The sequence below is a fragment of the Typopeltis vanoorti genome, chromosome 5, assembly GCF_054136105.1.
Source record: "Typopeltis vanoorti isolate ZY-2024b chromosome 5, IOZ_Tvanoo_1.0, whole genome shotgun sequence".
In the NCBI taxonomy this organism is placed as follows: domain Eukaryota; kingdom Metazoa; phylum Arthropoda; class Arachnida; order Uropygi; family Thelyphonidae; genus Typopeltis; species Typopeltis vanoorti.
In genome coordinates, this window is record NC_143553.1 from 68564446 (window position 1) to 68586095 (window position 21650).

Consider the following 21650-nt stretch of genomic DNA (forward strand, 5'->3'; position numbering starts at 1 on the left):
CCAAGTTGCAGACTATTTTAAGATCGTAAATTTCCCTCTGGTCTTTACTGATCTCTACTAAGACCAGAGGCATGGGACGCTTGTCTGCGCGATACATTCGCGAAATCTTGACTGGCTCCAAGCCTTGTAATCTGAGGTCAGTAGCTATTTCGTCTGTTGTTATGTCTTCTACCAAACCTCTGATCACTACCTTGAGGTTCTTTTCACTCTTAAGTTGGTAAGTATGGTATGGAAATTTATGATCGTCCATAAGTCTGGTTAACTGGCGGTAGTCCGTTGTTCCTTCAGGCTGTATACGTACTCCGTCATCTGTGTTTTTGGCTGACGAGAACTTGATGTTGCTTTTCTTCATCGTCTCTGCAAGCAACGACCACTTTTCTTTAGATCGCAGTACTACTGGTGGGATCCTCTCTTTGGGCTGTATTGGTATAGTTGTCTCAGTGCTTGCACTAGATTTTGCTGATGTGTCCATTTGAGAGACAATTTCTTGTTCTGCAGCAAGAGACTCTTTCTTCCTCTTCTTTCTGCTGACTTCTTGGTAATCATTATCGTCTGTGTCAGCTGTAGCGGAGGAATTGACGCTGTCATGTGTAGGGCGAGCAGAAAGTTCGGAGGTTCGAGGGTCTTCATTCTCGACCTCCATAATCTGGTGAATTTCTACCTTTCCTGGCCATTTTGTGTGCAAGATGTTGCCTATTTGCCGAAAGATAGCGAGAAGTTCCTTGAAGGAGAGATCTTCATATGGTGAATCCATAATGTAGACTTGAAGTGGGGGAAAGGACCTGCCTTGTCCCTTCAACCACCGAGTGTTGTACTGGGTGGGAAACAGGAGAGAACCTGGAAAATATTTTTGAAGTTGAAAGGAAAAAGTCTTACCTGCTCTGATGTTCGAGCACGCTGGTGGCGCATCAAATAATCACTATTTAATTTCAGTGTTGAAATAACTCTGAATTAAACATTAAAAACAATTAAAAACAAAACTTAACTTCACGCTGTACTACTACAAGGAGCGCTGATAAACACGTCTGAACTCACTGAAAAACAACAACAACTCCGCCGACCTCAAAACCGTAATCCTCCCCTGGAGATACCAGGCAGAAGCAGTAGCAAGTCATCTGTGCCTATGGGAGTTGCCAAAAGGTTTATCACCTTTTTTAAAAATTACTCTGGATTTAGAGAAAGATGTTGAAAATTTATTTATCACTAGGTTAGACTATAATAGATTTAGTTTAATCCTTTATCCCAGTGAGAGCAAACAAAGTTTGCGCCTGAAAATATCTTCAGGACTAAATATAGTGTTGTACTATCTTGGTGTTGCACTACTTACTGGATAAGATAGTACAACACTATATTTAGTCCTGAAGATATTTTCAGGCGCAAACTTTGTTTGCTCTCACTGGGATAAAGGATTAAACTAAATCTATTATAGTCTAACCTAGTGATAAATAAATTTTCAACATCTTTCTCTAAATCCAGAGTAATTTTTAAAAAAGGTGATAAACCTTTTGGCAACTCCCATAGGCACAGATGACTTGCTACTGCTTCTGCCTGGTATCTCCAGCTCTGGGTCTGGCTCCCACTGAAGAGACCTCAATAAAGGTCGAAACTAGTCTGGGTAGATGGCCAATCCCTTTAATGCATAACAGTATACATATCCACATAGGAAATGTGTTTTGCATTATGGGAGATACTGGGTTAGAAGTGCCTGGTAGCTTGCTCCACCTTTGCCACGAGTTGCCTTGGTGTTGCACTACTTACTGGATAAGATAGTACAACACTATATTTAGTCCTGAAGATATTTTCAGGCGCAAACTTTGTTTGCTCTCACTGGGATAAAGGATTAAACTAAATCTATTATTTTGTTCTAGATGTTGATCAGAACTTTCCAAATCCCCCCCCCCATAATTCTCCCATATGTGTGTGTGTGTGTTGCCAGCCCTGCCCCTTGTATGGCAATTAGTAAATGAAGGAAAAAGGAATGACAAACTTTTATTATTACTATTATTTGTGACACCTCCAAGGAGTCCAAAGGCTCATTGCGGGAGGACACCTACTGTACAACCACTATACCAGATCTCTAGTACCAATCATCTACATCAACACCATCTACTGCCCACCACCACCACCACCACTTGCATTTTTTGTCTGTAAATCACGTGTGTTCTGAAGGGCCAATTTGTCTGTATGCAGGAATAGAAATTGTATACATTTCTAAACAAAAAAAAAAAAAAATTAATATTATCAAAAATTAAACATACCAAAAATACCTTTAATTTTTTTCCTTGTTTCAACCAGTATAAACTAATTAGTTTCTCCGTTTTGAAAATGCCATTCTAATTTTGAGAAAAAACTGCTACTGACTCAAAGAACCACATATCTAAAATCTGTTCTGCTTTAACAAAAACTATGAAAAATTCATATTTGTCATACAGGAATCATGGAAATTAGTAATAAAGCAATACAAACCAAGTGTGTTGGAATAAGTGAGACATGCTTAGATGAGGATGACATCCTGACAGGAATAGAGATGGAAGGGTATGATGTGTTTTGTGAGGGTAGAAATGAAGGGGAAATGCTATTGCTGATAGAGAAATAGTTATGTCTATGCAAAGTAGAGATGCAAGAAAGAAACAGTGCCAGTAGTTGTGAGGCAGTATGATGTGAGATAGAGGTGAATAGAATGAAATACTTGGTTGAATGTTGTTATAGACCTGGTAATGTGGTTGATAGTGACTATGAAATGTATAATCAAATTAGCGAAGCAAATAAGAAAAGGGTGATCATTATGGGTGATTTTAATTATAGCAATATAGACCGGAATGATGAGATAGCAACTGGAAGTAAAGAAAAATGAGTTTCTTGAGTTTTTTGGGGACAACTACCTCAGACAGTATGTAACGGAGGGCACACGAGGATTGAGGGTCTTGGATTTGATCATTTCATCAGAGGATGTAATTTTAAATGAGTTGTCAAATCACCCACCAATTGGTGAGAGTGATCATGAAGTGATTACCTGGGCATTTGCCAGCAGTGTGAGGACCTCTGTGACAAAAAGGTATATGTGGAAATACAAAAGGGGTGATTATGAAGAGCTCAGGAGACAGTTTGCAGGTGTAGCATGGAATGAGGAGTTAGCTGGAAAAGAGATCGATGCAGCTTGCGAGATTTTTAAGAACTACCTAATAGAAGCAATGTCTAAATGTATTCCAAGGGTCAGAAGGTTAAATAGGGTAGGTGTGAAATGGATGAAGAAAGAGATTAAGCATGCAATACAGAGAAGAAAGGGCATTATGGTGGCAGCATAAGAGAGATGGTAATAACAAATTCCATGAGGATTACAAAGAGTAGGAAAGGCAGTTGACCTGGTTAAGGATAGCAAAAGTGAGGTATGAGCAGCAGTTAGCTAATGAAGCCAAAAAGAATCCTAAGGAGTTCTTTCAATATGTAGCCAGTAAAAGAAAGAATCATTATGGAAAGATGACATTGATTAGGGAAAATGGCATAAAGATAGCAGTTATAGAAGATATAGTGGAAATACTCAATGAGCAGTTCATAAAGGTCTTTCAATCTTGTGAATGTGACTTCATGGAGAGATTGAGAAGAGAGACTGACTGTAAGTGAGCAAGAGGTGTATGGGGAGTTGAGCAAACTAGATGTTAATAAGGCTGTGGGACTTGATAATATATCGCCACGTATTCTGATGGAATGTCCCAGGGAGTTGACACTTGCCTTGACATATTTTTTTAATACGAGTCTTGCACTGGGTCAAGTTCCCAAGGAGTGGAAGGAGAGCAAAATTGTGCCACTTCATAAGGGAGGTGATAGAACTCAAGCATCAAATTATAGGCTTATCTGTGTGTCAGGTGTTGTGGTTAAGTTGCTGGTGAAGCTTGCGAGAACTAGAATCCAGAATTGAGTTAACAACAATGGTATTATCTTTGATGGACAGCATAGATTTGCTAAAGGGAAGTCATGTTTTAGTAATCTACTTACTTATCACAATAAGGTGACTGCTTCCTTTGACAGAGGAGAGGTATATATACATCAATATAATTAGATTTTGCAAAGGATTTTGAAAGATTACCACATGATAAGTTGATAGTCAAACTAGAGCAGATGGGAGTTGGATATTAGATTAGCGCATTGGATTGGAGAGTGCCTATCTGATGGGTATCAGCAAGTTGTGTATGAGGGAACAATATCTGCAGGAAAAGGAAAGTCACTACTGGTGTGCCTCAGGGGTCTGTATTAGGGCCAGTACTGTTTAACTTGTATATTAATGATATTGGCGAAGATTTGGATGGAGATATTCAGTTGTTTGCAGATAATGCAAAGTGGGGACAAATCATGAAGAGTCAGGAAGATTTTGTGGCCTTACAAGAAGACTTGAATAAATTGAGTGATTGGGCACAGAAATGGGGATAGGAGTTCAATGTTGCAAAATGTAAAGCTTTAGAATTTGGGAAACAAAGATGGGATGCAGAATTTATGCTTGGTAAGGATATATTGTTGGAGGTGGAGGAAATAAGAGATCTTGGGATAATAGTGGATAAGGATCTGAAATTTAGGGGACACATTGCCAAAATTGTGAAGACAACACAAAGACTTCTGGGAATGATTCAGAGGATACTGACTTGTAGAAATAGGGAGATTCTTGTTCCATCGTATAAGGCTTTGATTACGCCACATATGGGCTATTGTGCCCAGATTTGGTCACCTGTTTTCAAAAGGATGAAGAGATGTTGGAAAGGGTCCAGAGGCGACTGACTAAGGTAGTTTCTGACAACTGGAATGTTAAATATAAGGAAAGATTGAGAAGATGTGATTTACAGAGTCTGGTGGATAGGAGGAAGAGGGAAGATATGATAAAGACTTTGTAGGTCTCTCTCATATCTACATGTCTGTATCAAGACCTACAAGTTAGTAAGGGGCTGTTATATGATCAATGTTGGAAAGGTTCTACAGAAAACAGTGGGAGATCAGGGAAGAACCAGAGGTCATCCCTGGAAACTGTATAAAGAGGGTGTGAGCAGGGGAGTGAGAAGCAGGTTTTTTGCATGCAGAGTTGTGAATGATTGGAATGCCTTGCCTGAGAGTATGGTGTCTGCAGAGAATTTGATTGTGTTTAAAGTACGGTATGATGAGCTGTGTGTATGATAAAAGGACCTCCTAAATGAGTCTTTGACTCCATGGGGGGTCTTGGGTAATAATAATAATAAATTTACCGACATACCCATAAATTACAAGAGTTTAAACAAAATCAGTCTTTCACGTTAACTGCAAAAATTACATATCTTTAATGTACAATTTTGGTTAATATGATGAATATAAAAGCTTCCTTAGCTGTTGGTATTGATAAAGCCCATTGGTTAGAAGGACTGGGAGAGCACAGGTTGAAGAAATTGAGATGGTTAAAATATTGCAGAACCTCAATGGGAACATAGTCATGGGATTAGATGGCATACTTGCCCATGTATTACAAGAATATGCAAGTGAATTATCACCTCCTCTGACCATGCTGTTTAATTTAAGACTCAGTACTGGTAACATTCCAAAGGAGGGGGGGGGGAATAGTCTCACTGTATAAAGGGGACTCCAAGACAGAAGTAGCAAATTATAAGCCATTCGGCACCTCAGGAGTGGTGGTTAAGGTATTAGAGAAATTGATGAAAGACAGAATTCAGACATGAGTGGATAGGATTATGATACCTTATAATGGCAAGACCTATCTTTAGGTCTTGCCTTAAATAATTTGCTTACATTTATATAAAAGTGACAGGAGTTGGATAAGGGAAATGGCTACTCAGTGATATGGCTAGACTTTGCAAAGGAATTTGAAAGGATTGATTCTGCATAGAACTCTTTTGTATAAATTGGAGCTAATGGGGGTTGATATGAATCTGGCGAGTAGATTAGAGGTTGGCTGATGGACAGATATCAAAGAGTGATTTATCGAAAAGTTGAGTTCAGAAGAACTTAACTCCTCCATAAACAAGTGGTGTACCACAGGGCTCAATACTTGTTCCTCTGTTGTTTAAATTTTATATCAATGTTATGGTAAATGATTTGAATGGAAATATTCAGTTGTTTGCTGATGATGCTAAGCTGAGAAGAGCAATGGTAAATGACAGTGATGCAGAGATCTTGTAGGAAGACTAAAATAGATTAGCAGTATGGGCAAGGTAAATGGCTATCGGTTTAATGTGGCCAGGTGTAAGGTGATGCACTTTAGAAAGATATTCCAAGCTGTGTACTATATTGATGTAACTGGACTGCAGGAAACTGATCAGACCAGTTTCATCTGCCCATCTTGTTTTTGGATGTTCCTGTGTTCTCTTTCCAGTTGGTATCCATTCTGTTACTTTTCTGGTCCATCTATTGTCCATTCCTCGAGCCAGATGTCCTGCCCATCTCCATTTCAATGCTTTTACAATTTATATTGCATTCAAGACTTTTGTCTGTGATCTGATCCATTCTTTCCTCTTTCTATCCATTAGTGTTATTCTTAGGATGATTCTCTCCATTCATCTTTCCATCACCAGTATTTGTTTTTCCATCTGTTTAGTTAGTGCCAGGTTTCTGGCTCAGAAGTGAGTACTGATAATATACATTGGTTGAATACTTTACTTTTCAGGCAGATGGGTAAATTATTTTTGAAGATTTAGTTCAATTTCCCAAATAAATACCAGGCTAACTGTATTGTTCTCTTAATTTCGCTCTGTAATCCATTTTTAATGTCAAAAAGTTGCCCCAAGTACACATAAGAGGAGATTTTCTATTGGCTCATCATCAAGTTTTGTTTTTTGCTCTTGAGTACCTATTGAACATAACTTTTGTTTTTTGCTCTTGAGTACCTATTGAACATAACTTTTGTTTTTTTCTTTATTTATTTGAAGACCTATCTTCTTGCTTTCTATGTTCAGTACATTTATCATTTCCTGTAAGTTTTGTGCCGATTCTGAAATTAATACAATATCATTTACATATCTAAAAATTGGTTAATTTTTCACTTTTTATTGTCATGCCTTTGGAACTCCAGTTAATTTTTTGAATCCTCTCCTGAAATGCTGCTGCAAAAATTTTAGGTGATATAGAATCCCCTTGTCTTATCCCCTTTTGTATAGGGATCTTGTTGCTTTCTATTTGTTGTCTTATAGTTGCTGTTCCATTTTTGTATATATCTTTTAACAGTTCCACATATTCACCTGGTGGATTGATTTTCTAGCGTTTCTATTATTGCAGAAGTTTTGATGCAGCCAAAGGCGTTTCCATAATCTATAAATACTAAACAGAGAGGTTTTTGATATTCTTCTGTTTTTTTCCATGATTTGCCTCAGTACATGTATATGGTTGATTGTATTATATCCTTTTCAGAATCCAGCCTGTTCTACTGGTTGTTTTAAATCCAGAACAGGTGTTATTTTGTTAGTAATTATTTTTGTAAGTATTTTATACAGAACTGATAATAAGCTAATTGATCTGTCATTTTTGGCTGCTTCTTTATCTCCTTTTTTTATAAATTAATGTTAATATTGCATTATTCCAAATTTTAGGTATTTTCCCTTTATCAATACATAAGTTAATAAGGTTTGTTAATGTTTTATTAATTCTTCACCAGCAATCTTTATTAACTCAATTTGGATTTCATTCTCTCCTGGAGCTTTTCCATTTTTCATTTGGTATATAGATTCATGTACTTCTTTATAGGTTATTGGTAGTTCAAAATTATTTTCAATATTGGAGTTACTTCCATCATTCTGTATGGTGTTATCTGATTCATCTTTATAAAGTTCTTTGTAAAATTCTTCCAGTCTTTTGATAATTCCTTTTGGATATCTTGTTATTGTACCATTCTTTTCTTTTATTGCTACTAAGTGTTTGTTTTCGATCATCAGGCTTCTTAGAATTTTCACATTTTTGTTATTTTCTATGATGTTTTTGATTTTTCTAGTGTTCTGATTTCATGTCTTATTCTTTTTCTTATAGTTTTCATAATCCTGAGTATTCTATTTTTCAAGTAGTTTTAATCTTGTTTCATATCTGTTCTCTTTTATATCAAGTTTATGGCTTCCTGTGAAAGTTTGTTTTCTTTATTTTTTGCTAATGTACTCATAAAATTATTTGCAGATGCTACTATGATATCTGTTATTGCTTGATTTAGTTATTATTATTACCCAAGACTCCATGGAGTCAAAGACTCATCTAGTGAATCCTTTTATCAAACAAACAAACAAACAGCTCATCATACCATGCTTTAAGCACACTCAAATCTCTGCAGACACCACACTCTCAGGCAAGGCATTACAATCGTGGTGCAATTGGAAGAACAACTGTACATTGCATCCTTCGATTGGAATAGGCCTAAGTTCGATTCTCGTCACGACAGGAGGAATCTTTATCTGGACGATTTCAATCAAAGGTGAGTTAGCCGATAAGGCGGTAGCAGGGTTTTTTCTCCCGGAAACTCAGGTTTTTCATCCCGCATACAGACAAATTGGCCCTTCAGAACACACGCAATTTACAGACAAAAATACTAGTTGTGGTGGAGGTGGGCAGTAGATGGCATTGATGGAGTTGATTCATAGTAGAGGTTCAGTGTAGTGGTTGAGACAGTTGAAGGTGTCCTCCCATGATGAGTCTTTGGACTGCTTGGAGGTGTCAGGAATAATAATAATAATAATTCACAACTCTGCATGAAAAAAAACCTACTTCTCATCCCTGCACTCACACCTTCTTTATACAGTTTCCAGGGTGACCTCTGGTTCTCCCCTGATCTCCCACTATTTTCTGTAGAACCTCTCCAGCATTGATCCTATAACAACCCCTTACTAACTTTGTAGGTCTCTATCATATCTCCCTTCTTCCTCCTGTCCACCAGACTCTGCAAATTGCATCTGCTCAATCTTTCCTCATATTCAACATTCCAGAGACTAGAAATTACCTTAGTCAGTTGCCTCTGGACCCTTTCCAACATCTCTTCATCCTTCATTATCCTCTTCAAAAGTGTTTATTTTATCTAATTTTTTTATTTATCATGTTTCTATATTATTTTTGTTTTTCAATTATTGTCTTAGGGTCAAGTTTTTTGGTTGTATTTATAATTTCTTTCTTTCTGATTTGATGGCAGCATAACTTAACTCTTACTATTCTATGATCACTTCCTGTTCTGAACTGATTTATGACTGATATATCATGTATTATATATTTCCTGTTGCAGATGGTATAGTCTCTTTCATTTCTGACTCCTCTGTTTGGATATCTCAATATCAATTTCTTTTTTTTGGCATTTTTTAAAGAATGTGTTCATGACAGAGTCTGTTGTGTTCTGTAAATTCCATTAAGATATTTCCAATTTCATTTCTCTTCCCTAATTCATAAGTTCCATTGTTTCAATTTGGCAAATGTGTTTTTCCTATTTTTGCATTAATGATCAAAAAATGTTTTTATTATTATTATTATCTACTGTTTTTTGCATATCCTCATAAAACTCTTTTTTCTCATCCTCTGAATAAGGTTGTGTTGGGACATAGATTTGAACTATTTTTTTAGCTTGTACCTATTGTTGATTTTCAATGCGAGTTTGGCCATTCTGTTCGATATATAATTTATTTCTTCTATATTTTCTTTTAAGGATTTTTTATGATAAATCCTACTCCTCCTATTTTTGTGTTTGTTCCATAATGGTTAAAGCAGTAGCCACTTTTAAGTTGTATAAATTCCTCACCCTTCCTTTTTACCTCACTGAATCCTATTATATCCCATTTTGTTCTCTTTATCTCTTCTTTGAGAATGACCAGATCTTCTTCTGTTCTTAATGTTCTACAATTAAATGTTCCAATTTGTAAATTTCTATGTTTGGGTTTCTTACTTTGTTTTAAGGTTAATCCTTTTAGGCTGTCCTTTTCTGTTGATTTTCCAGCTGTTTTTCCAGCTTTATCATCTAATAAGGTTCTTATTTTCAGGTTTAAAACAGTGTTTTAATTTATCTGGAATGCTGTCTTGTCTGTGAAGTGCCCCTTCTGGCCTTGGGCTTTATGGTCTACCTTCATTCTTCCTTTTCATTTCATCATGAGGGGTTTTGGCCTAATCTCTCTTTGAACAGATGGCTTGGGAGATGCATTTTATTCCTATCTGCCAGGTAGTTAATCATTTCAGACTGCCTCTAACATGAGGATCAGGTGCCCTTCTAGTCCCTAACCTGGGGAACAAATGTTACAGAAGATAACTCTTCTGCTTCCATTACTGTTGGATCTTATGCCTTATATTGCTTCCAGAACCATTGATTATCCTCACCTGTACCCCTTGCCCATGCTGCAAGTCTAAGTTTTCCTGCAAGATCTCTATGTCACCTTTATTTACCATCACTCTTCCCAGCTTATCACCATCATTCAGAACAACTGAATAATTCTACCAAATCATTTCCTATATTATTAATGTACAAATTAAACAACAGAAGATCAAGTACTAAGCCCTGTACTTACACCACTAGTCAGCTGCTTTCTCTTGGACTTAACTCCTCCATAAACTATTCTTTGATATCTGTCCATCAGTCACCTGCTAATCCAAATCACCATATTTATATCCATCATTTGCTCCAATTTGTGCAACAGAGTTCTACGTGGAATCAATCTTGTCAAATTTCTTCAAAATATAGAAATGTTAATAAGTAGCCATTTTCTTTATCCAAATCCATTGTCACTTTAATATAATATAAGCAAATTAATAAGGCAGGACCTACCCTAAAAAAAACATGCCCCCTTATAAAGAATCATAACTCTCTCCATTCATGCCTGAATTCTGTCTTTCACAAATTTTTCTAGGAGTGGTGGTAAAGGATGACCTGTATGCCATCCTTAACCACCACTCCTGAAATGTTGATTGGTCTATAATATACTTCTCTCTTGAATCCTCCTTTATGCAATCTGACTATTTTGTCCTCTTTCCACTCCTTTCGAATATTACCAGTACTGAGTCTTAAACAGTTTGATCAGAGGAGCTGATAATTCCCTTGCAGATTCTGGTGATACACAGACTGATATGCCATCTAATCCATGGCTCATTCATATGGAGGTTTAGGAATATTTTAAATACCCCTTTTCTTCAACTTCTATTCTCCCATCAGACAATGTCACGTCCGGCATTGCAACATCACCACCTAGGTCAGTGGTGGCAAACCTTTTTATGTGCGAGTGCCAAAAATTTACAAATCGAGTTGCTGACGTGCCAGCGCATACCAAAAATTTACCAATCGAGTTGCTGACGTGCCGGACAGCTTTTAATAAGGGAAAAATTAATAGAAAATTCAACTAAGTTTATTTGTTTATTTTATAAATTTATAATATATACATTTATTTATATGTATATATAAATAAATGCATATATTATATTATATATTATAAAATAATATTTTATAAATATTTATAATTTTATAAAAAAATACTTATAATTTTATAAATAATATTTTATTTTATTTATAATATTTATTTATATATAAATGTATAATATTATTCAGTAAAATTGATTATTGTATTATTAAATTGATTTTAATGATGTTGGTTTGGAAAAAAAAAGGATAGTGAGAAAAATATTTATGCATTGTAACTCACCATCGAAGTTAGCTGGGCAGGGGAAGCAGCAGAAGGATGTCAACTTGTCGGTGAAACACTTACCATATTTCTTTGAAAATAATTCGCCCTCGCTTATAACTCGCACCCCTGAATTTACTTTCCAAAAAAAAAAAACATTATAAAGTTTTGCATATACCTCACATAAGAAAATGTTTAAACATGTTCACGTCGAGGCGATAATGACTCGCTCCATGCAGTTAACAACACACCCTCCCCAACAGCCATTATACTGTAGGTACAAGAAAACAAGTAGTTTTATTGTATCCCTGAATAAGGTACAGAGCCTTTTGCAGTCTGTGTAATATATTTCTCAACAAATAGTGCAATAGGCAGAATCATTGAAAATAGGCAGAATCATTGAAAATGTCAACTGTGTTGTGAATGGAGAACCTGTGGAACAAGTAAAACATTTCAGCTACTTAGGCACAATTTTTACTGAAGATGGTAAACTAAATATAGAAATAGACAACAGAATCAGCAAAGCTGGTATGGTGGGAAGTCAATTGAATAAATTCATATGGAATAAGAAAGAAATTAGTCGGAACACTAAATTAGCTGTATACAAGACTGTGTTCAAACCAATTTTAACTTATGGATCTGAGAGCTGGGTCAGAAGTAAAACACTTGACCAAAGACTAGAGACCGCAGATATGAGAGTCCTGAGAAAGATTAGTGGCATGAACAGATGGCATCAATGGCAATATCATATTAAAAATGAGGATATTAGGAAAGAACTTGACATTGTCAGCATCCAGGAATGCGTTAGCAGAGCTAATCTCAGATGGTATGGTCACTTAAATAGAATGGGAGAGGAAAGATTAGCAAAACAAGTGTTCTCTGCCAGGTTGGCAGGAAAACGACCCAGAGGAAGACCAAGATATAGGTGGATTGATACGGTACAAAGTGCCTTAGACGATAGAAATATAAGATCTGATAATGTTGGAGTCTTGACAAGTAACAGACTGATATGGAGGAAAATTGTAGATAGGAAGTTAGTAATGATGTAATTTTTTCATGTAGTACTGTCATATCCTGTACACCCCTTGAGGGTACATGGCAGGAATTTGATGATGATGATGATGATGATGACAAATAGTGCAATTATGGACAGCTGGAATAAAAACGGCGCTAACTAATGAATCACATGTTCCCTCTCACAGAAACTATGCTGTATTAACTCGAGCAAAACCATGTTGCACCAGAAACACAGTATCTAACTAATAACTATTGTCCAATTTTTCAATTATGTGAAATAAGTGTTTGTTTGATTGCATTTGAAATTCTCGATGTCATTATGACAGATCACAAAGGCTAACTTCAAATAAAATTCTACCACTAATTGAAACATGCCATATAATGCTTGTGCGAGTTCCCCTGCCAGCTCAAACGCAAACAAGCAGCAATAAAAATCAATCAAGGATTGAAACTTCGTGTGAGTTCAGCCCGCCGGTAATGAGAAGTTCCATTAGAACGATAAATGACACCCCCGTCGTGAATGTCTTAAAACTAAAACATATAAAGTGAATGTTGTTATGACAGTTTCAGATGTTATGGGAATTTGGTTGAAGAGATTTAGCATTTCAACTCAACAATTGTCAGTTGTCTTTGTCTTTGGGTCGAGCGATCTTTTGTTAATACTGATCTTTTGTCAATACTGCAATCATATGCACATCTTCATAGCAGCTCTCTGATGTAAAACAAAATTTAACTTGTACACATTGTAACACTTTAAAAAAAAAAAAAGTTGAATAATTTATAAGTTATAATCGTTGACGTGCCAACAAAATTCTCGGACGTGGCATAGGTTCGCCATCTATGACCTAGGTGATAGATCCATGCAAAATGCTTACCCAATAATTCAACTATTTCATTTGCTTCTGTTACCTACCCATGATCAGCATTTTTTAAAGTCATTCCTTCTTTTATTTGCCACATAATGAAAGACCTCTTCAGGATTTCTTTTGGCCTCATCAGCATGCTTTCTCTCATAATTAGCTTGGCCTTGCTTGCCATACAGGTCACTCTTTTTGTCTGTGCCTCATATTAAGGCATGCTGATCACCTTTTTCTTTATATTTCTTCCACAACTTTTTCTTTGTCTGTAACTCCTACTTAATGATACTATTCATCTATTTAACTCAAACCTGATTTATCCTTCTGACTCTGGGTATACATTCTGATACTGCTTTCTTCAAACACCCCTTGACACCTCCCATGCGACACCAACGTCTCTCCCTCTAAGTTCTTATGCCATGGCACTGCTAAAAGCTGACTCCTCAGCTCGTCATAGTCACCTGCTTTGTAATCCGACATACATCTCTTCTTAACAGAAAATTCTGCTTGTCTGGCAATCTCCCAGGTCAAGACTACATGATCACTTTCCCCAAGTGAAGGCAGCAAAGCTAGATGGTTTTCTGATGCTATGACTAGATCCAGAAATCCTGTACCCTGTCTCACCTCCATTACATGCTGCCTCACGTAATTATCACTCAACAACTATATATATATTCCATTTCCTTATCTTCCTGTGACCATTCCTCTTCCTAATCTATCCCCCCATAGTTGAAATCCCTTATAATAATTATTTGATTTACACTCATAGTGCTACTTTGCCAATGCATGTCATCTACATTCTCCCTTATATATACTCTAGATTGCAGCAGCAACCAATTACATGTTTTGCCCTTTCAGCCTCTATTTCACACTAGACAGCCTCAAATGAACTGCCCTCTGCATCTCTGTCTTCCTGATGTACTTGTACTCTTTTTGGCTTCAGTTCCTCTGCTATCATTACCAATTCCTGCCCCCTCCCCCATGCTGTTCCTTCTGTCCTTTGAAGGTACTATATCCTTTCCATTCTATTCCTATGACTAGATGATCCTTAGACAACAAGACATGGATAAAAGTTATAGGCATGTTGAGCTAACCAAATTCAAAAACTCCTTGCCCTTATTTCAAATACTTCTGGCATTAGTATATACACTGTAACACCCCCCCCCCTTTCATCCCACAACTTCCCTTACACCTTATGTTGCTTAGCTTACTAAAGCTAAGAACCTTGAGTGCTTGATTTAGAATCATGGGATCTCTCCCACTAGCCTCCAGGTTGCCTGGACCCACACTCATCTGCATCTAACCTAAACATTCTAGTTTCCCTGACTCTGCACTTCCAAACTCTCACTGAACAAAACTTTCTCAAGACTTCTGACCTCAAATCTGTTTAAATGCAAGCCATCTACCTTATATACGTGTAAATCCTTCCTTCCATTAAACTCAATCCACACATCCACAAACTCTACACCTTTCTTTCTGAGCAATCTGTGCACTGACTCATTCACAATCATATCTCCATCTTGGCTTGCCTCTATCATACCATGGCAACAGCTTCGAAACTTTTACTTTCTCACTCTTCTTTTCTGCATGTACTAGCAACTTTTTCATATCTTCTTTCTCATATCCACACTTGTAACCTGCTAAAATCCTCTGTACCAGCCAAAAATAAACATCCTTTTCACCTTTACTCTGTGACTCCTTACAGCATCACTAACATCCTTAATCTTGGCACCAAGAAAAAAACACAGTTTCATCACATTCTCCTCAAGCATTCCTCTTATCAATAAATCATCATACATAGCATACAAAATCACCATACATAGCGTAAGAATTTGGAGGGGAAAGATGTTAGCAGCAGTGGCGCACCCAGAGGGGGGGGAAGGGGCCTGGCACCCCCCAAAGAAAAAGGAAAAAAAAACACTAGAAAATTTTACAAAAATCTTTTCCTAATTAAGGTTAATTTTTTATTTATGTTGTGTCGTGTCTTCTATTTCTGTACTACTTATGAATTAGCGGTCACATAAGGTGGGAATACCCTATAGCTCTCGGGAATCACGGTCGCTGTAAACACAAGGCAAACAAAGTAGTGCTCGGGCAGACTGAGCGCTATTTCGTTTGCCCGAGCTCAAGTTGTGGTATAAAAATTTGAAAAACCGTTTGCAATAGCTCCATGTAAAAATGCCATTGATGCAATTTCGAAGTGTGACAAATTGATATATCCTAACATCTATAACTTATTAAAAATATTTGCAATGCTTCCAGTAACAACATGCGTCATTGAAAGATCATTTTATACTTTCTGTCTTTTAAAAACCTATTTAAGATCTACCATGACCCAATCACGATTGAATGGACTGGCTTTGCTATAAATATACAGAGATTAATGTAACCACGACTGAAGTAATTCAAGAGCTTTGTAAAAATAAGAGAAAACTGGATTTTATTCTTTAAATAAATTTTTATAATCACCTAATGAATTTTATTGAATTTGCATTAAAAATATTTTTATCCATTCAGCTCGGCTACCCCCAAGATTAAATTCTGAGTGCGCCACTGGTTAGCAGTGCATGGGAGATAGTCATGGGGTGTTAGAAGAAAGCAGTTATCAGACTATATACCCTAGTTAAAAGGATAAACCAAACCAGAGGTTGTTGGATGAAAGCTTACTGCAGTTTATGTATACTAATGATAATACAGAAAGATTCTGAATAAGGAGGAATAATTTTTGGCATTTAGTTATAAGCACTGAGACTTGGTTGACAAAGGATGATATAGTCATAGAGACAGAATGCAAACAGTATGTAGTATTGTCAGAGAGAACAGAGGAAACATGATGGAGAAAGGTGTTTTGCAAATGGTAGAAGAATTGAAGCTGAAAAGAGTAGAATGGGCAGGAAGACTGTGATGCAGAGATCAATAAGATGAAATATATATATATATATATATATATATATAGTCAGTTGTTCTATCAGACAATAACTGACTATATATGCAAGCCTAAATCAGGCAAATGCAAATTATCATAATAAATGCAGATAAGCAATTATTATGGTGGACTAACTATGGGTACACAAATTAGAAGGAAGAACAGTCACAAAGAGAGAAAGAAATGGATTTTATTTTATACAGCCTTCTAAAAAATAATAATTAAGACCACATCTACACAAAGTCAAAAGACTCATCATGGGATTTGAAGTCATTCAATGTATCCACATTCACCACAATATCAGGTATGTCTCTGTGTTCTATTCCCTTCTCCCATTCTATGAAAAATTTCTTCCACATTAACTGAGTAACAACCCTTTACCAACTTAAATGTCTGAAATCATATCCTCCTCTTTTACTCCTATTCTATTATCTGAGACAACATGTAATGCAGGAGACTTGGAGTTTGAAGTACCAGATCTGGTACCACTATCAAAGAACTTGGCAGCAACAAGCAACAAAGATAGTAAGGCTGCCTTCAACTAGGGGATAGTGATCATATAGTAGTAGTGTCCTGGGGATTGCCAAGCATCCAGAATTTTTTTCAGTTAAGAAGGGTTACATGGAATTATGAAGGAGACGATTATGGCTAACTGAGTAGCCATCTTGGGGTAGTGTCACAGCATAAGAATTTGGAGGGGGAAGATGTTAGGAGTGCATGGGAGAAGATGGCCATGGGGTGTTTGTAGAAAGCAGTACCAGACTATATACCTAGAGTAAGAAAGACAAATAAACTAGATAGGAGTTAGACAGACAAATAGCATCATGAAGCAGAAGTTGCAGAAAAGAAAGTTGTTCTAGCATTCATATACAAACATAACAGCTCATTTCTGGATCTATAACAAGTTTCGCTGATACTACTTATTAGATGTGACTTCTCCATACCATCCTGGAGCCATTTCTTACTTATCCCATCTTCAAATTCAACTGTTTTCCCTACATCCCAGGTTATTCCCTTCCCTTTTTTTTTTTGTCTACACATGCATTCACATCCTCTTGGAGCATCAATCTTTCTCATGCTATGTTCCCCTGTCCACCCTGAGTTCCCTGTTTGTCTTGCACACTTATTCTCTCATTCTCTACTCATGATAACACTTCATAGTTCTTGCAGAGAGCAAGAAGTATTAATATGTTTTTATAAACACACACACAAATGAATGAGTATTATATAAATGTACATGTGCATATAATGATGATGTCTCATTACTTAACTATTTATTAACTATATGCATATTGTAACATGAACGAGCTGTTGCTCTTAGTTACATACATATCATTATTCAAAATTGTGTACAGGGGAGTACCCATAAATAACTGGAATCTGAACTTGGCATGTATGCATTTTCTAGTTACAGATGATGCCTCAAGCATTGTGAGTGTGCAGTTTGCTACACCAGTCTGGCAAGTGGCACCAACCCGTGTGAACTGATTCATTGTTCTGGCTGCTTTTTGTTAGTGCTTACAAGCAAGTTTGCTGATTTTGTGATGGCTGACCACAAGGAACAGAGAGTGTGCATCAAACTTTGCTTTCTTTTGGGTAAAACTGCAGCTGAAACTATTGTTATACTTCAGGATGATGCTTTAGGTAAAATGCAGATTTATGAGTGGTTTTCCTGTTTCAAAAATGGGAACATGTTAATTGAAGACCACCCATGATCTGGCTGGCCTTTAACAAGCAGAAATGATGAAAACATTGAAATGTTTGCCAGGCAATCGATGAAGATCTTGAAAAGACCATTAAGCAAGTTTCTGAAGAAGCAAATTTTTCAAGGAGTTCATGCCAGAGAATTTTAACAGAAGATTTGCAAATGAAATATATGTCTGCTTTTGTGCCTTGTTTGCTCACAGAGGATCAAATAAAAAAATAAATTATTATTATTATTATTACCCAAGACCTCATGGAGTCAAAGACTCATCTGGGAATTGCATGAATGTTTGCCACAATTTAAGGGAGCAAATTCTTAATAACCAGAACTTCTTTTCAAAAGACTGGGGAAGAGTCTTGGTGTTAGAGTTATGATCCAGAAACAAAACAAGCATCAAGCCAATGGAAACATGCAAATTCACTGAGACCCAAGAAGGCACATCAAGGTCGATCAAATGTCAAGACAATGTTGATTTGTTATTTTGATGTGAATGAAATTGTACACAATGAATTTGTTCCTCCTGGACAGACAGTGAACCAACATTTTTATCTCAATGTTTTGAGAACACTGTGTGATAGTGTGCGACAAAAACTGCCAGAAATGTGGGGTAGTGGAGATTGGTTGCTGCACTACAACAATGCCCCAGCCCATATGGCCTTGTCTGTCCAACAGTTCTTGATGAAAGACAACATGGCAATTGTTCCCCATTGTATAATCATAATGGAAACATGCAAATCATTCTCCCTACTCACCCGATCTCTCTCTCTCTCCATGTGATTTTTTTTTAATTCCCAAGGATAAAGAAAACCATGAAAGTCTGGTGATTCATTGATGTGGACGAAGAGAAAGAAAAGTCCATGGAGGCCATAAACATAAACAGTATTCCAGAACTGTTTCCAGCAGTGGAAAAACTGTTGGGACAAGTGCACTGAATCACACGGAGAGTACTTTGAAGGAAGCTAGAATATGGTATTATAAACTTTAATTTTTTTTTTTTAAATAATAATTCCAGTTATTTTTTGGTATACCCCTCATATTCTAATGTGAAAATTAGAATAAATTGATATTATGATTATACAATGGTATCATATCTATTTAGCTGCCCAGTAAAACAGAAGTCCTCCCTAGAATTTACTGTGGCAAAATTGCACCAAGTGATATTTTCATCAGAGTACTGCTGGTAAATTCCATTTGCAGAACAATTCGACTTCAGATAATGCAAGCAACTTCACATATAAAAAGATTACTGCAAAGGTGACAGAAGACGGATCAAGCCTTTTAACAATTGGAAATACTGATACTGCCAATAATACTCAACTGAGTATTACTGCAACAGAACATAATGTCACACATTCAGTAGAGAAGGCTAGAAAAGATGTGAGAAAAGCCAGAATCCTTTAATATGAAGTACTACAACATGCTGGAGATGACACCAATCCTGAGTTATTGGAAAACCCTGTTGGTGTTGATTCCCTACTTGCTGATAGATGAGTGTAGAAAGACATGCATGGATGTGTCACATTTGCTTTGATATCATGTTGCAAGGGTGACGATTTCCTGATGATCCCATCACTTGATAGACTGGTTCTACAACTTTACTCTCAAAACCAATAGACAGATCATGAAATGGTACTGTAGCAATTTTCCAAACAAGAATGCCAAAACAAGACCCCTGTCTGGGAAGTATTTACTAGAAGATGACCAGATATACTGGTTAATTTTCTGCCTAAAAGGAGACCTCATCAACAAAACTTGCTATATTCAGGTGTTCAAGAAACTGCAACATGGAAATTTATGAAAAGCACCTCATGAAGAGAAGTGTTATCTTTTAATAAGATGGTGCATGACTTTGCACTGTAATCAGAAACAATTAAAAAGAATGGCTGGGAATTGCTTTCCCAATCCTTCCTGTAGGAATGAACATGGCTCAATCAGATTACCACTGTTTGAGCCCTTAAAAAGATTACACAAGGAGCTAACACTATGAGAATGATGAGGTAGTCCGATATGCTGTGTAAACTTAATTACATGGTGTTGAAACAGACTTCTTATCATAATAGGAAATGTACTGATATTGTTGAAAAATGACTACCATGTTACATTAACAGCAATTCATTCATATACTTTGGTTTATTAATATACATACCTTGGTTAATGAGCAAATACTACATTTGGCACAATCGTCCATAATCATATCCTAGTTTTGAACCCAAAACTAGGAAAACCTACTCTCAATTATATAGGAAATAAGTGAGAGTAGGTAGTATATTTCCTTAAGCATGTATAGATAGCATCTGAGGACAGAAGTACTGTCTGTATGCTTTAAGGAAATAGGCTAAAAAATTAATAACTGCTAAAGTAAAGCTACTAGCAATCTGTTTTTGGTTCCTGGGACGAAAAGTAGTTGTACCATTAAATTTTTTTTTTAAATCAACGTATTTTTAAATTTACATCTAAAGGACATCATCCCATCTGTCCAATCTTAGTTTTGAAGACATGGCATTGGTAGGTAAACTTCACAGTACTAATAAAATACATCTGTCTATATCGATCCTACCTACTCATATATAGAGATGCAGGTAGATTAGATTACACTGATCAGGCCTAAAAATTCAGATATTTAATTTTTTTTTTCTTCCTTCAGAATGACAACAGTAACTGTACATCCATTACCATCAGTATGAAAATACCGGATAATTTAAAAAAGAATACACGAGTTAAGCATATAGTATGTCAACAGTGTAATTAGGTTAGTGGATTAGAGATGAGGTGATGTTTGAAATGTAATTTGTGATATCCCCCAACTGATAACAATGACACTAAATCTAATTTTCTCTTAACTTACTTTTGTGGGCCTGTGAGTTGATTTCACTTCCAGTGACCTACAGTTCCTTTTCTTGCTTCTGCACATCTGAAAGAATAACCATTTTATTTGAATGAATAAGTGATGTAATTTCAATTTATACAATAAAAGTTATTTCAGAATTATCAGATATCACTCACTAATTTTAATATTGCATTATTTAAAATGCAACTTCAGCCTCATGGCAAAGTGGATTGAGTCTCACCTCTCAAATTTATACACCAGAGGTTGAATCTCACTATGGCACTGATGTTTGTGAATGTCTACAAGTGGTATGACATTAGGTCACATGGTGTGAGATTATCACTCTACTTATTAGAAGCATGAAAGGGCTTTGAAAAAGTTCTATGTCGAATCTATAGAAGAGAGAGTTCATTGATTATTTAACTCTTACTCCATTCATGATAATACTATTTTATAGGTTTCCAATCTTTCATAAATAGGCTGGACATTTAATAAACTGAAAATTTTAAACATCTCTTCATTAAATGAAGGTTTATCTCATTCATAAACTTCATAGTGCAGTAGCATATAATGTGTAACACACTGTATTTTTCGGACCATAGGATGCACCTTTTTACATAGAGAAATCGACTTAGAATTGGGGGTGTCTTATTGTCAAGGTAGATAATACTGGGTAAGTCTTGGATTTCTACATTTTCGATGTGAGCCAAACACGTCTCACTGCATATGTGGG

General features: G+C 36.3%; 1 protein-coding gene across 2 annotated transcripts in view; it reads right to left on the reverse strand.

The window, feature by feature from the left end:
• The window catches only part of LOC150106497 (uncharacterized), a 553742-nt gene that overhangs the window by 334786 nt on the left and 197306 nt on the right, over positions 1 to 21650 (reverse strand). For both annotated transcript variants that reach the window (XM_090393159.1, XM_090393158.1), the window contains exon 4: positions 20936 to 21001. In XM_090393159.1, coding sequence (XP_090249285.1) covers positions 20936 to 21001 — 66 coding nt within the window. The remainder of the gene's footprint in view (positions 1 to 20935; positions 21002 to 21650) is intronic.